Source organism: Gordionus sp. m RMFG-2023, chromosome 3 (assembly GCF_954871325.1).
Source record: "Gordionus sp. m RMFG-2023 chromosome 3, tfGorSpeb1-WG-v2, whole genome shotgun sequence".
In the NCBI taxonomy this organism is placed as follows: Eukaryota; Metazoa; Nematomorpha; class Gordioida; order Chordodea; family Parachordodidae; genus Gordionus; species Gordionus sp. m RMFG-2023.
In genome coordinates this window covers 10538908-10554910 of record NC_088777.1, presented here as the reverse complement: position 1 = coordinate 10554910, position 16003 = coordinate 10538908, and the positions used below count along the sequence as shown (strand labels likewise).

The 16003-nt window shown below is 26.9% G+C and overlaps 1 protein-coding gene across 3 annotated transcripts in view; it reads left to right on the top strand.

Annotated features, from left to right (window-relative positions):
• The window catches only part of LOC135927507 (DNA polymerase alpha catalytic subunit-like), a 34665-nt gene extending 22560 nt beyond the window's left edge, over window positions 1-12105 (top strand). For 2 of the 3 annotated variants that reach the window (XM_065463526.1, XM_065463524.1), the window contains exons 17-32: window positions 1340-1562; window positions 1904-2202; window positions 2798-2924; window positions 3420-3548; window positions 3603-3826; window positions 3994-4134; window positions 4438-4827; window positions 5939-6189; window positions 6678-6810; window positions 7177-7314; window positions 8109-8876; window positions 8966-9145; window positions 9453-9608; window positions 10096-10227; window positions 10542-10635; window positions 11570-12105. In XM_065463526.1, coding sequence (XP_065319598.1) covers window positions 1340-1562; window positions 1904-2202; window positions 2798-2924; window positions 3420-3548; window positions 3603-3826; window positions 3994-4134; window positions 4438-4827; window positions 5939-6189; window positions 6678-6810; window positions 7177-7314; window positions 8109-8876; window positions 8966-9145; window positions 9453-9608; window positions 10096-10227; window positions 10542-10635; window positions 11570-11709 — 3525 coding nt within the window. In that variant the 3' untranslated portion in view covers window positions 11710-12105. The remainder of the gene's footprint in view (window positions 1-1339; window positions 1563-1903; window positions 2203-2797; window positions 2925-3419; window positions 3549-3602; window positions 3827-3993; window positions 4135-4437; window positions 4828-5938; window positions 6190-6677; window positions 6811-7176; window positions 7315-8108; window positions 8877-8965; window positions 9146-9452; window positions 9609-10095; window positions 10228-10541; window positions 10636-11569) is intronic. The other variant, XM_065463525.1, reaches the window with a different exon arrangement.
• Window positions 12106-16003: the final 3898 nt, after the last annotated feature.

Genomic DNA, 16003 nt, shown 5'->3' with positions numbered 1-16003 from the left:
TTCTTAAATCTTTCAGATAGTATATTTTTTATAAACATTGAACCTTAAATTCAAAAATTTTTAATCCAATATGATCTTATCTATTGCCTTTTAAAAACATATTAAATGATTAATATTTGTAAAATTAATATTTCCTTACTACTCTTCTAAATATTGTTGACAAATTTTGGGGAAAATGGCTGCATACTCTCCAACATCTTTACTTCATTTTTGCATGTAACGATACGATAAAATTAATTTTAGAGTAGCAACAGATTTCATTTTAAAAAATATTTAATATTGTTCAATATCGCTTACGATCAAGGTTTCATAAGCTTTTAAAAATCTTAAAGATTTGGTATCTATAGAGAAAAAAAGAGATTTTTTTTAATATTTTTTTTGAAAATGATTACACAAGATTTTTAATCAAATTTTATTTCAGAATTCCAAATCTTGTGATTGAAAATCATATATTTTTCTTAATTTTCGAAAATTTTGTGAATAAATGCTCACTGAAGTTTTTTTATGATATCCTACTTACGACAGGTCAGTTACTATGTTACTTAATGTCATGCTATTTGTGTTGTTGTCACATTCACCACTTAATACGAAACTTCTCACTCTTTGGCATTATTTAACAACTTTTATCTTTAATTATTAAGGGGGGGGGGTGTATTTATACCATTTTTTGGAGGCCGATCCGATATCACTAATCTAAATATATTTTTATGATTATGATTATAACCATAACATAAGACATTTAAAATGTACTATTATCAAAATTTAATTTGCTTATCATTTTGGCTATTCAATTATTCATCAATTCAATGTAAAAAAGTAAAATAAATATTGATAAATTATTTATTTATAATTTTAAAATCGTTGTAATCATTTTTTGGTTGTTCCAAAAATCTTTCTATCTGTATATAAAGTAGAATCTCATCTAGTCTAATCATTATAAGTTGTTACATTTTTAAATTTCATAAATATTCTTAAATAATTAATTTAAAAAATTTCAATGTTCTTAACTTATATAAATATATTTTCTTAAATATTAATAAAAAAATTTAAATTAAGGCGCCATTTTATCGGATCTGATCGGAAAATTTAATAATGTCCGATAATCGATATTTTAAAAAAAGTCTAAAACCAGATCGGTTTTAATAAAATAATATCGGTTATTTTACTAAAATAATTATATTTATCGTAGTTTCTAGACGACATCCATCTAAAGTTCATCCACTATTTTAATTACTTCTCTAGTTTTGACCTCTTGATTTTCACGAAAGGTGGCCTTCTTTACTCCTATTGATTATTTTGTATTTTTTTCTTAATCAAACTAACAAAAATTGGAAATTAGTTTCATTCAGGATCAGCTGACAAGCATTTAGCCTGCGGCAGACTGGTTTGTGATGCCCTCAAAAATGGGAAAGAACATCTCAAATGCGATTCATACAGCTTAAGCGATATGTGTAAAGCTCTGGGTCTTAAGTTTCCCCAATTTTTGTCTCACGATGGTAATCTTGAAACCCCAAGCCGAATAGTGTATAATACCTTTAATAGCGAAGAATGCGATGATAAAGGTTTAACTTTTTTTTGAGAAATTGACATGAAATCGCCTTTTTATGAGGGTTTTGATAATTTTGGTCAGCAAGTACAGGGGGTGGGGGTAGTGGAACTAATCAATTGTATTATTTATATCTAGGGGATATCCTTTTAGATAACGCCATCAAGGGGCAGCGTCATTTACTTGAAGTAGTGGAGTCTAGGATGTTTTACGATTGGTATATTATTCCTAGGAATGGCATCTACCATTATATTAAAACAAGCTTCGCAAATTTATGAATTTGATTTTGATAAAATCCGAATCTCTTTCAAAAAAATAATAAAAATTTGTTATTTATAAAAAAAACTATATTTATAGACGATGTCCCCACCTTAGCCACTAATGCGATTTACTCTAATCCTCTATCATTGATTCACTCCATGATCGACCTTCTAACTTGGACGCTTACCATAAACGATGTCTGCAAAAACATGAACGCCTTGCAGTTAGCTTATCAGTTGACCGTCATAGCCGGTAATTCGTTGTCAAGAACGCTCACTATGGGAAGGTCCGAAAGAAATTCTTACTTATTGCTACACGCGTTTCATAGAAAAGGCTATTTGGGACCAGAACCTCTCGATATTTTTAGTAATGTGGAAACTCGCCCTGAAAAAGAAGTTTTTATGATAAAATTTTTTAAAAAAATTGTAAAAATCATAATGTATAATGTAGTTGTCATTATGATTTTATACTTAGTAAAATTAATTTTATACTAAATTATGCCTTGGTCAAAAAAATTTATCATGCATTTGATTTTACAAAAAAAAGGAATTATGTAGTTGAAGAAGGTTATGAGATCCTGATGTCTTAAATGCTACTAGTAGAATCTTTTAAAAAATGTGGATTGTGTTGTCTCAAGATATAATTTCAAGTTAAGAGAGAAAAAAATAGGATATTTCCTCCCCCGAAGAGTTTAAGGTTACTATGAAGGTGGGTGCAGATAAATCTTATTATTTATAACAAGAACTGCTCAAATGTCGGGATAAGGAATCGATTATTAAAAAATATTTTTTAGCTCAATATCATGTTTGAAACAAAACGTCATCCAAAACCTTCCAAAAATCTTTGCTTCCTGAATGATATCTCTTATTTTTTATTTCTTCTTATTATCGGAAGGCGAGAGAGGAAATGGTATAGAAAAATCATCTTCTGACGAATGAACAGCTCTATATTCTATTTTATTTATATATATTGAAAAAATCTTTTAAAAAGACTACTTCATCCCGAAAACGTAAAACAAGAACCAAAAACCCCGGTAAATCATTTAGTAAAGAAGTCAGCATCAAAGATATCTCTATAATGGAAACAGTCGATTCCGAAAATGAATTGGATGACTTTGGTAATTAAAAAAAAATTAACCTTTCAGTATAACATCGATTTTCCTCAAAAGGAGCCAAATATTTTTACGTTACACGTGAGAAAAAGATTAGCATTGGGAATATTTTAATAATTAGATTTTTAGGAACTAGAAATTTCTAAAATGTAATAACTAAATTCAGGGTTTTATTGTATTCATGTATAACAATTATTATTTCATAAGTTAGCATAATTCATGATTTTTTGATTTATTTTCTCACCTTTTTTTTGGTACTGATTCAATTTTGCCGATATCGAATAATTTATTAAAATAAAATTACCGGTAAAATATTTATTGGGAATGGATAAATTTTAAATACACCAATATTATTATAAATAATGATGAAAATGAACTATTCCTTATTAAAAATAATTAGTATATTTTGATTAAATAATTTTTTTAAATTAGTTACAACCCTTAACATGGTAACCTTTTTTTTTGGCCATTCAATTTATATAAAACATTTTATTTTGGTAGATGTATCCAAAATGTTAGAGGATGATGATGACCCAACTTTCGATGAAACCATGTTAAAAGCCGCTAAAATTCCTAACAAGAAAAACTTGTCTTCATATGCTGGAGGCTTAGTATTTGAACCTAAAACAGGTTACTCCTTTTTTCTTCTTATTTGTCTATTTCTGAAATTATTTAAAAATAAAGGGTTTTACGACAAGTACATTCTTTTGTTGGATTTCAACAGTCTCTACCCTTCCATAATCCAAGAATACAATGTCTGCTTCACCACTATCACACCTCAAACATTGACCCAAAATGGTGATGGCATTAATAATATGACTGAAGATGAGGCTCCCATAGTGAATGACGATAATAATGGTTCGGGTCCTTTCAGCATACACCCAGCTTTGAAAGAATGTCTTTCTGAGGTATAATTCTGTTTCGGATACTATTTAAAATAACTCGATATACCATTCCGCTTTATATAAAGTAAGATTTATGTTGATAATTCTGAATATATTTGTCACAATAGAATTTTTTTTCAATTTAAATTTTAACTAATCTACAATACCTTATTATTTAAAAAAAAATACAGCAGGATTCCGATAACAAGTCAAAGGAATCCAATAAAAATATCTTGGGCGTTTTGCCTATTGAGATAGGGACGCTAGTCGAGAGGAGAAGGCAAATAAAAAAACTCATCAGTGATCTTAGCAGGAATTCGTCCAATGATACGGTAAAAATTATTTTTCACTGAATTGGAATAGTAATTGTATCTGCTTAAACGCCCTTTCTTGCCAAATAAAAAACTTAATATTAAAGATTCATCTTATCCATAATTTCGGTTGTGACCTATGAATAAAATACTAATTTTTAAATATCCATAAATTTTAAAAAAAATCACATTGAGTGAGGATGGCTAGGGAAAATTTTGTAAATATCTTAATTATTTTTTCTAATAAATGGGAATATTTATATTTCATAAATTAATGTGAACGAAATTTGAATAGTTTAAAAAAAAATAAATATAATTTATCAGCCAGCCAAATCCATACGAAGAGCCTTGCAATTAAGACAGTACGATATTCGACAAAAGGCTTTAAAACTGACCGCTAATAGTATTTATGGTTGCTTGGGTTTCCAAAAATCTAGATTTTATGCTAAACATCTGGCGGCCTTCATAACCAGGAAAGGTAGAGAAATTTTGGGAAAAACTAGAACCATTTGTAATTCCCTGACTTTCGCCCAAAGCGATTTAGAAATTTATTCCTCTGCTAAAGGCAACGAGAAATCTTCCTCTAAGTCATCTACAAATTTCAGTTATAAAATAGACGTAATATACGGGGATACGGATAGTGTGATGATAAATACCTTTTTGGATGGGTCAGACGATTCTAACCTTCCCAGGGTTATGAAGCTTGGTGGCAAAGTATAATTTATGTATATATATCTTTATCTTCATTGCGATATTCTTAGTTTTTTAAACCTAAAATCCGGTCCCAACCATTATCCCAGAATGGTGACAACTCTAAGAACCAAACTTCAAAACCCCATTTTTAAGAAATGGGAATATGGCAAAAATGCAAATAATTTTTATTTATTATACAATCCGATGTATTCATTTTAAAGGTTTTATCTAGTGTTTAATTTTTATTGCTAATGAACATTTGGCAAAAATGATGATTTTTTTAATAATAACTGATTTATATCGCCATTTTTTTATATTTAAATCCAATTTTATAATTAATAAATATAAATTACAAAAAATACATTGAAATATAATAACTCTTAAAACAAGATTATTAAATCGACATGCAAGACCATTATATTAGCAATATTATTGACTAAAAAATGATTTTTTTTAAATCACAATGTTATCAGTATGATATTTAATGTTTATTTACTTAGGATAATAGTATAATTTAATATAATTCTGACTCAGTTTATAATTTAATTTTAATGTTAACAAATTCGAGATTATTTAGATTAAATTAATATTTTTTACATAAATTATATTTAATAATAATATCAACAACAAAAATTAGAATAGATATTTATTAAACAGGGCTTATAGACATTTTTTTATAATTTTTATAGGAGTTTATTATGCCAAGAAAAAGTATTAAGCAGAATTAACGTAACATATAAAATCATTTATAGTAATGAAATCATTTATAATAATAAAATTTAGAATTAATTTTAACTTGTAAACAAAATATAGTAAAATAATGTTATAATATGTCTTTGTTGAACACAAAAGACAAATAATTATTAAAATGGCCAAAACGAAAATTTAAATTAAATCAAATCAATTTTTACTATTTAAATCAATTATCTATTTGATTTAATCAAGCCAACCTAGTTTGGAGTCAGTACCTGGAAGGAATTTAAATTACATTTTTAAAAATATTCATAATCTGAACTTGAACCGTTTATAATCCTTGTTCCGAGCTTCGTTAAAATCTTTCGGAGGAATTTATTATCACTTCCTGGATCACATGATACATTTTTTTAAAAAAAAATATAATGAATTATTCAAGATAAAAACCGAGATCAACAAACTTTACAAATACCTAGAATTGGACATAGATGGCGTTTTTAAGTGCCTCTTGCTCATCAAGAAAAAGAAATACGCGGCCCTGAAGCTTAAAAATTTATCCCTGATTCCGAAAATTCCTGCTTCTTTAGATGCCGAGAATTCCGCCAAAAGTTTATATTTATACGAGAAAGAGGTAAAAGGGTTGGATATAGTTAGGCGCGATTGGAGCTTTTTGGCTAAGAAAGCTGGAAGGTTATTATAAATAGTATTACTTATGCCAATTATTATTAATCATAAAGTGATAACAACCACCTAGGTAGAAATAGCATCTAATCTTATTTATGAAACCTCCTTTATATTTCATTTTAAGTTAGAGTGTTTGGAATGATGGAAATAAAGAGTAAATAGCTTTTCTGTATAATATTTTTATTTTTACTTAGTGACTCTAATTCCTAAAATTTTTTAAAAAGGATCGGATCTTTTAAATTTTAAGAAGAAGTAAGTTCCGGTTTTTAGATTTAGCTCATTTCCGGTTTTTAGATTTGGTACATTTCCTTGTTTCAGGACCTAAACTATGATTACGATGCAAAAATATTTTGACTGTCTAATTTTTTTTAATTTTAAATCTCTTGATTACTTAAAAATTTAATTATCCATAGTGAAACCTCATATTTTCGCAGGGGACTTGATTAATCTTTTTTTTAAAAAAAATCGATACTTTCTTCTTTTATATTGATCAGTTACGTTTTGGATCAAATATTGTCTGACAAACAAAGGGAAGAGATAATAGACTCTATTCACACCTATCTCATGGATCTATCCAAAGATATCGAATCCGATAAAGTTCCACTTCACGATTACGTCATTTACAAAGTTTATTTTTTATCTCTTTTTTCACCTTCATTTTAAGATTTAAGATATATTTTTTTATGAATCCATGCGATTTAACAGCTGTCGATTTATACAAAATCTATTTATGAGATCAATTTTTCTTGATTATTTTTATTTTTAATTCTATTCCATGGATAAAATTCTACCAATTATTGGTTAAGAATAATTGATCTCACTATAAGATTTTTAAAATGGATCAGCTGTTAAATTATGTAGGATCGGATCTCACTATGAACCCAGCCTTAAGATGTCATTATTTATTGTGTGATAGTAAAACTAAATATGAGTCATGAACTACCTTACATTAATCCCGTTAATTAAAAATTTACTTTAAAAAATAACCATAAGCAACTAAACAAGAATCCCGAAGATTATCCTGACGCCAAAAGCCTACCTCACGTACAAGTAGCCCTTAGATTGAACCGGAAATGCGGAAGCAATAAAAGATTCAAGCAGGGTGACACAGTTGGATATGTCATTTGCTTAGTTAAATGATTATGATTAAAATTAATATTTTTTTCTTCATAATCGTTTTAATAATTTTTTTTAAAAAAACTATTTTTCCTTTTAAATTTTGTGTACATTCATTCTTCTCTCCTATTTTAAAAGTTCCTGTTTCTATGAAAAGTGGAGGGAAAAGATTTCGGGTAGAGATTACTTTAAAAGAACGATAATTTATAGGAATTTAGAAGAAACTCTCATTTTATTTAGAATAATTGAATAATAATAGTCAATCGTAACATATTTTGGTAAAAATAATTTACTTTTAATTAATATTGATTTAAAAGAAACTCCCATTTATTTTGAATAATTTATAGGAATAATTTAAATAAATACAAATAACCAATCATAAAATCTTTTATTCAATTCTAATTCAAGAAAAACCTTTAATAATATTCATTTACAGGTATTTTTCGTATTACAAATAGTTTCTTCTTTTTCATGATAAAATACATTTTATATTTAAAAAAATGATAAAAACTTTCTTGTGTTTTAAAATACAAAAAATCAACTAATTATAAATATTTAATAATTGATTGACACTTTGTTTATAATGATTTTTTCCACTTCCTTCGATAAGTACCTCATTGGAATATCCTCGGTCATTTTAATATATTTTAAAAAAGAATTCTAGCCAATAATCGTATTATTTAAGGTTTTATATGAAGGGTTCTTAATCTTAGATTTTCCATAAATCTCTATCAATGAAATTCTCTCTAAAATATTATCTTTTTTAATAGCAAATATTTATGTTTTAAAAAAAAAATATTATAAAAAAGGAAAAATCTTCAAAAAATTTCAAACATAATTCTATGTCAGCAACTCAAAGGGCTTATCACCCTTCAGAATTGATCAAACATAATTCTCTGAAAAATGAAATAAAACTGAAAACCCAAGATGGTCATGTAACCACTTTGAATATTCAAGAAAACGGGATAGATATTGGACAATCGTCAGAAATCATCAAACATTATTCGCAGGAAAATCAGCTAAAAGTCGAAAACCAATCGGTTCCTATAGCCACTATGAATAATCCAGAAAACGGAGTAGATGTTGAACATTCGCCTTGTCGCCCTCCGGAATTAATAAACCACGATTCTTTAAAAGATGAACCAAAACTTGAAAACGAAATCGTTGCAGCCACTTCAAATATCCAAGAGAAGGGAATGAAAATCGAGCCACAGTTAGAATCCGATATTGAATACCAAAAAGAGACATTACACAAAGAATATGATTTTGGTACTGTGACCAATGAAGACGGGAAAGATTTTTCAGATTTAGAGATCAATTATGCTATGAAGCAGATTGAAATGATGCCCAAAAGCGAAGAAGAAGACCCCAAATCTGATCTGGCCATAGATAAAGCATACTATTTGAGCCAACAAATTTTGCCCGTTATAGGTAGGATCTGCGAATTTATAGAAGGAACGAACACCTACATTATTGAAGAATGCTTGGGAGTTGCTCATAAAGGTTCTTCACATAATTCGAATAATAAGGGGAGCACCGATCCAAGTTCTACCTATGATAATCGAGCCAAAGATCAGGTATATCCTATTAATTTAGACTATTTTATTAAATTTATATTTAAATATTTCTTATCTTTAATAATAATGGTTTTAAAAAAAACTAAAAGGCTTCTCTGATATTTGGTCTAGAAAATTTTTATAATCGCAATAACGATCCCAATGAAAGAATGCTGAATATCGAAAAATTGGAATTCATTTGTCCCGGTCATTACAAACTATGTCAAGTCGATCCAAAAATTCAAAAGCATACCATAAACTTTCATACGATCATAATGCTTGACGGAAAAGTTTTTAAAAAAAATTTTACTACCCATTTCTTAATAAAAAAAATGCCCTAATAATTTGTTTTGTTTTGTTTTTATTTTTACATTAAAAATAGCTTATGTTAATTTATTTTCTCAAAATTTATTTAATTAATTGATATTTAGGACACAGCCTTAACCAAATTTATATTTGAAAAATAATATATAATCAATATATTTGATATATGCTGAAAATGAAGCCTTTTTTTTTAAATGTAAAGGAATTGCATTTAAAATAATTTTGATAAGTTTGTAATAAATTTTTTTTATAATATTTTGTAAAAAAACAAAGGATAGCCCTTCATGTAGTTCAAGTTCTAATAGTTCTCAATATACTTGTAGTTTCTCGAAATGCGATGTTTGTAAAGAAGAACTAACCGAATTTTTACCTTATTTGATTAACCAATTCACTCTCAAAATTAGGAAGCATATTGACAGATATTATAAAGTATTTTTTATTTTATTTGTCTTTGTGATTTTAGAGAAGAAAAATTTATCAAATATTGGCCTATATTTTAAAGAAACTTAGTCAATATCCACTTTTATTTTCAAAATGGATATTGATTTTGTTAAATTATACAACCAAAGATGACTTAGCCATGACTCGTATATGGTTTCACAAATAGAAAAAATGAGCACCTTTCCCTTTGCAAAACATAGATCCGAAAGAATGATAATGATTAAGAAAGCATTACGCCTTTTTTTAAATTGACCGCCCCTCCCCATATGATTACCAAAAAAGTTTAAGATTTTTTTATTTTGAAAACCATGTCAAGTATACTCCCGAATTCATTTTAACATACTTATATAATTAGGTTGAAAAGTATCCCAAAATGTGTTACACCTTGAATGGGATGCCATAAATTTTTAAGCATATAATTTGAGCCTTCTATTCTTTATATATAAATTCTCTTATAAATTTTCCCAAAATAAAGAATTATTTGCGATGTGAGGACATTACTTGCTCACATCTAACCCGAATCATGCCTTTGAAAATCAACCCTCATACATCTGACTGCAATGAATTGCAATGCCCAAAATGTAATCAAGCTGTGCTTGTTCAAGAAGTACATATAATTTAAAGTTTTTTTAAAAAAATAAATCAGATCCAAAGTATGATGTTAATTTTCGATCTATAAATTAAATTGATAATTACGAATATTAGGGCTTATCATTAAGAAATCCAAAATAATTTAAGGTTGTTATGTATTTTCTCCCTTTTTCCTTCTTTAATGGAAATAGATCTTAAGAGTTATTTTTGGAACACTCATATACAATTAGGCATGCAAGAAGTGTTAATAGATAAATTCACCCTGAATAAAAATCTCTTAATTAAGAATAATATTAATAAAAAAAATTTTTTACCCAAAATTCTTAAAAGTATGATGAAGCTCGATTATACGATCAATTGTGTTATTACGAGAACGTATTAGACCTGGAGAGTGCTTTCCGACAATATACACCTTTTGAACAAGGTTTTTTTTACATCAAAAAAATTTAATATTATTTATGGTATCGTCATAAAAGTAACAAAGTATAGTTTCAGTTACTTATATATAATTTTGACCAAATATTTTTCTTATGGTTAGTATAAACTTTTATTTGTCATTTTAGTTATCGTTATTTATTAGAAGAAAATATGATTGAGTAGTAAAATAACGGTTTTAAGAATTCGCTATTTAGACTTAATAATACCACAGACACTACTTAATGCTTAAAGATAACACATTTATTTTAAAAATTTTTTATATGCTTTAGCGATATTGATATCGAAGTAATGTGTTGCCATTTGATAGTTTTTATTCTAAATATATTGGATCTCCCTCTACTCAGGCGCTTACACAGCGGGGAAAGCAGAGGGTACATATCCCTCCTAAGCAAAAAAATTTAGATGCTGGCTAAAATATTTTTTAAAATTATAATAATGACTTAGTATTTTTTTGTATTATCATCATCTATTTATCTTAATGATTTAATATTTTGTACCGTGTTTCTTTAAGCCTTGGTTATATAATAAACAATTGTTATTGGAAGTGTAAAATTTTTAATATTTTGTTTAAAACAATAAAATTATGTTCAATTTTATTTTATCCACTTTACCCTCTTGCTTAGCCATCGAAAATGTCACCCACACTAATTAATTAGAGCTCCTAAAATATTATAGGTAAGGAGTTAAACTTTTATTCTTTAGATGCGGGATTGGGCTTTATATGGCGCTATAATTTGTCATACTTTTTATTTTGAATTTTTATGATAAAAAATGCAGAATACTGACCTTTTTGCCCCGATTCTCCTCTATTCTCGTTGATAAAAATTAAAGGGCCTTTGTCGACGCGTCTCTGATTTATATCAAATTTTAAATTATCTTTTAATATATTTAACAAGTTAACCATTTCATAATATTTTCAGTCAAGATGAGAAGAGTCCTGCAACCATTCATTCCTTATTACAAAAAAATGAAAGATGTTGTCATGAGATACTTAAAACAAAGTTCGTATGCAATGATAGATTTAGGGAAGATTTTCTCGTTTTACCAAAAGTGTCATTAATTTTAAATAAAATTTCCTCTTATGAAGTATTAATAATTTATAATGAACGTACAAAATTATTCGCTTTTATAACAAAATACAACCCGACTTTTATAGCAAATTATTGTAAACATTGCATAAAAAATTCATCATAATTTATTAATATTTAAATATATTTGTAAAAAAAAATTGTTAAATACTCGAGATTTACTTTATGGAAAAAATATTGTACCATTTTAAAATAATTTATTGATGAATGATAATTGTATTATTGATTGTAAATAAAGTGTAAAAAATAATTGATTTTTTTATGGCAGAAAAGATCAAGGTTGCCAGGTCTCCTCCCATCAGCGGAAGACTCCCGCAATTTTTATTTACACGCAGACATGAAATCTAATTTCTCACGCACTAACGTTTTTATACCTTCAAATTTTATTTTATTAGTAATAATAATCATGTATTATATAATTATAAAAAAAATGTAAAATATTAATATACATATAATATTTAGTATTTAATATAAATATTTATAAATTTAACATCTATATATAAAGAAGAAGAAAAAAAGGAAGAATGCCATGTGTATTGAACTAGGAGGTAAGAGGTAATGTTTCAAAGAAACAGTTGTTCCCTTTTAGGATTTCAAATTGGATTTTTTGTTTGAGAGATAAGGACTCGTTTTTAACCCCCGTCCTTATGAAATTATCTACCCAAATGATTTAAAAATTTTAGGGATTGGGAACCGGGGTTTTCCAAAACACTAAAAATAAGGGGAATAAAAATAAAAGAATTTAGAAGTACCTATAGTTGTTGTATTTTTTGACTTCTTGGAGTTCTAAGAGGTCATGGTTTCTATTAGCCGGAAACGAGGTGACACATGAGACATCCCAGACACAGTCAAGTCTTTTGCCACCGAGCCAAGAAGTTAAAGACATGCCATCGGGACGCTTGCCTTCCTCGTTTAGGAGGCCTAACGGCTCCAAAATATTAGGTAAACCGGCCGAAATCAAAGATAAAAAACGGCAACTGACTTTGAGGCAAGAGAAACAATGATTAGAAAATGGATCAACTTGCTTATTGCAGGCAGCACAATTTTTATCCAATACTAAATCAACATCATTCATGTTTTATCATTTTCATGTGTGTTTTTGTATAACATTATGGTGTTAGGAGCTTAATTATCACGAATAACGTTTAAATTATTATATAAAATATAATTATAAATAAAGTAACTCCAAGGCAAAGAAGTGAAAATTAAAACTAAGTATAAAATATTAACTTTTTGAAATTATAAAACGTTACCGACTTTTTTAATATTCATATAGAGAATTATAAGAATTAACAGTGGGATAACTAAGACAATTCACAATCCCGGTGACACGCAAAACATTTTTTTTAGCAATTTTTACATTTCTATTACAATTCTCATATTTTACCCGCAAAATACCAAATTTCTCCCGCAATTTGAAAAATTAAAAATACTAAATTGTATCAATCTAATTAGATATGAAAAATTCTTTTGTATTTCATTGTTTCAAATTTTGACTTAATATATTGTATAATTTGAAGCTAAGTGTATAGTGGGAAATTATTTAATATTCTAAAAAAATATAATTAGTTTGTTAAATTCATTGCTGTTGAATCCTCCTTCTATAAAAAGGAGTCTCGTTCAGTGAAATATTAGAATAATACAATACAATTTTAAAAAATAGTTCTATTTGTTTTTAACAAAATCTAGTTATTAAAATTAAAAGTTTATGCCTAACTTTGACAGTGCATTGCAACTTTTCATGTACACGACTTTGGTATTTGAATTAAATTGTTTTAAATAAAACTAGTTTTCCTAAATGATTTCTAAGTTTGGAATACATTCAATAAAAATTATCTGAAGCTGTTGATTTATATATTTTTTTAATTATTTCCGAATTTTATTGATATCGACTAGTTGAAATTTTTTTAAAGCACATATTTGAATTTATGATTGATAGTCGGATTTACATTTGACAAAATATAAAATTATCCCATGACTTGTATATTTTTTCAATAATTTCCTAACCGGATCTTCTGAATCATTAACTTTTTACTTGCAGAAATATTATACTAAGGTAAAAAAAATAATTATGTTTTTCAATCTAAATCTGTTACTTCTCTAATTAAAATATAATATTTTCTTTCAAAAAAATAATAAATTTTGCCAAACCCACTATGAACCTTTTTTAAAGATCGGAGCCTTAAAGGCAGTATCCTTATTCTATATATTATTTACTAGTCGGCTGTTTAGCTTAGACTAATCACTATAAAAAGTAGACAAAAAATGCGGAAAATAAAATCCCACCTAATACTTATAACAAACCTAATTTGAGTATCCTAGTTCAAAAGTTGTTTAACCTAGTCTAAGGAGCAGTGAATATCTAAATAAAGCCTCATCATAACTCATAAAAAATTTGCATGTTTAAATATAATTTAATTTTTAAAAATGTTTTTTTTTACCTTTAAATAGTAACTAAAAATTATTTTATGTTATATTAACTTAAAAATAGATAATATTTAATTCCGCTCATAAGAAACTAGTAACTATAGTACATATTGTATCGAATAAAAAAGTGGTTACATATTAATTGACCCAACTCTTAAACAAGAAATCAGCAATGTGCCAAAATTACATTTGTGAATTTGTATAATTACCCTTTGCCTTACTCTACATTTACAGTTATCGCGAATTCGTGTACAAAAATGAATATAAAATATGTTTATATCATATTTTATATACTTTCCCGCGATTCGTGTCAACTGTAAATGCATGGTCCTGGGATCTTCCTTTTGACTGTGCACCTACTTATGACCTGCTTAGTTTTTATTAATTTATCAATCGAGTTTAACCCTCACGAAATACAAACGCCTATAAATTAATTTATGAACTCACGCCCCCCTAAAATTATAGACAGAATTATGTACCCGTTAAAATTTTAGATCAGTTTGAATTCGGTTTAAGGTAGGAAACCAAAAAGTGGGTAAAGGTAAATGGTTTTTCAGAGTTTCAAAAAAAAATATTCAAAAATATTTGAGCAAAAATTACTAATTTTTTTTAAAAAATTTTTGATTTCATCTTAAAAGATTTTTTATGCATGAAAATTACAAAAGGTTTAATTCTTTAAAAAAATATTTCGGCATTTTTCGTAAAATTTGATCAAAATTATTCAAACAAAATAAAGCTATTTGCTCAAAATTATTTAGAAATTTTTTTTCAAAAACTCATAAAAAAAATGGTTTAAAAAAATTTAAAATGAGACCATAACAATGTAATCAGCTCAGAACCTAGGATAGTTTAACATTCATTTACTGCTCAAATTTGCAATTTCACTTCGAAAGAATTTACAAAATACATCTAAAATTATTTTAAAATAAAAAAATTTTAAAAAAAATGGTAAGCAGTAAACTAATCAATTTAAAAATAATCCGAAACAGACCTAAAAATGGAAGAGACACTAAACATAGCTTAAAGGCGGGGCTCCGGGTTAAAATTTTTAATTCCTTAGGGGTCTCTTATTTATATCGATTCTGTTGATAGGTCAAGATATATATAAAATATACAAGTTTTAAAAAATAATAAATTTTTTTAAAAATGTAATTTTATCAAATATGTTTCTTTAAACAATTTTAATTATGAATACTAAATTATATTTTCTCATCTTGGATTCGGGCTTTGGAGTGAAATAATTGCAAATTGGAAATACTATAAGGAAAATAAATTAAACATTATGTAAAAAACTTAGTGCTACATTTTTTGAAGAAAAGGAAAGTCATTCGTTTCCTTCTTCTAGAGGTAACGAGTAACGGTAACGCGTTTCATTTTTTTGAGTAACGGTAACGCAAAACGTTACTCGTTTTATATTTTTTCTTAAAAAATATCAAAAACCTATTTTATTGTATTATTAAATTACTTTTATTTATTTTTTAATTCTTAATATAAATAATTTAAGCCGAGTTTTAATTCACATCAACCACTTCCTTCATTTTTATTTTAAATTCTCGTTGAATTTTCTGTCGAAATTAATATTCAATCAAAATTCTAAGTAAATGTTACTAATGATATTATTATTCTTATAATTTATTTTAAGAATATTATGTCCATAGTACATATTTCTTCAGATGAAGATGATTTGACCCTTCTCTGGCCCCAATTTGAAATATATTTTAAACCAATAAAGAAAATTAATGGTACCAAGTCTAAACTTTGTAAATGTAAATTATATCCAAACATAAATATTTCAACCTCAATGTCCAGCAGTTCAAACTTAAAAAAGCATTTGAAGGT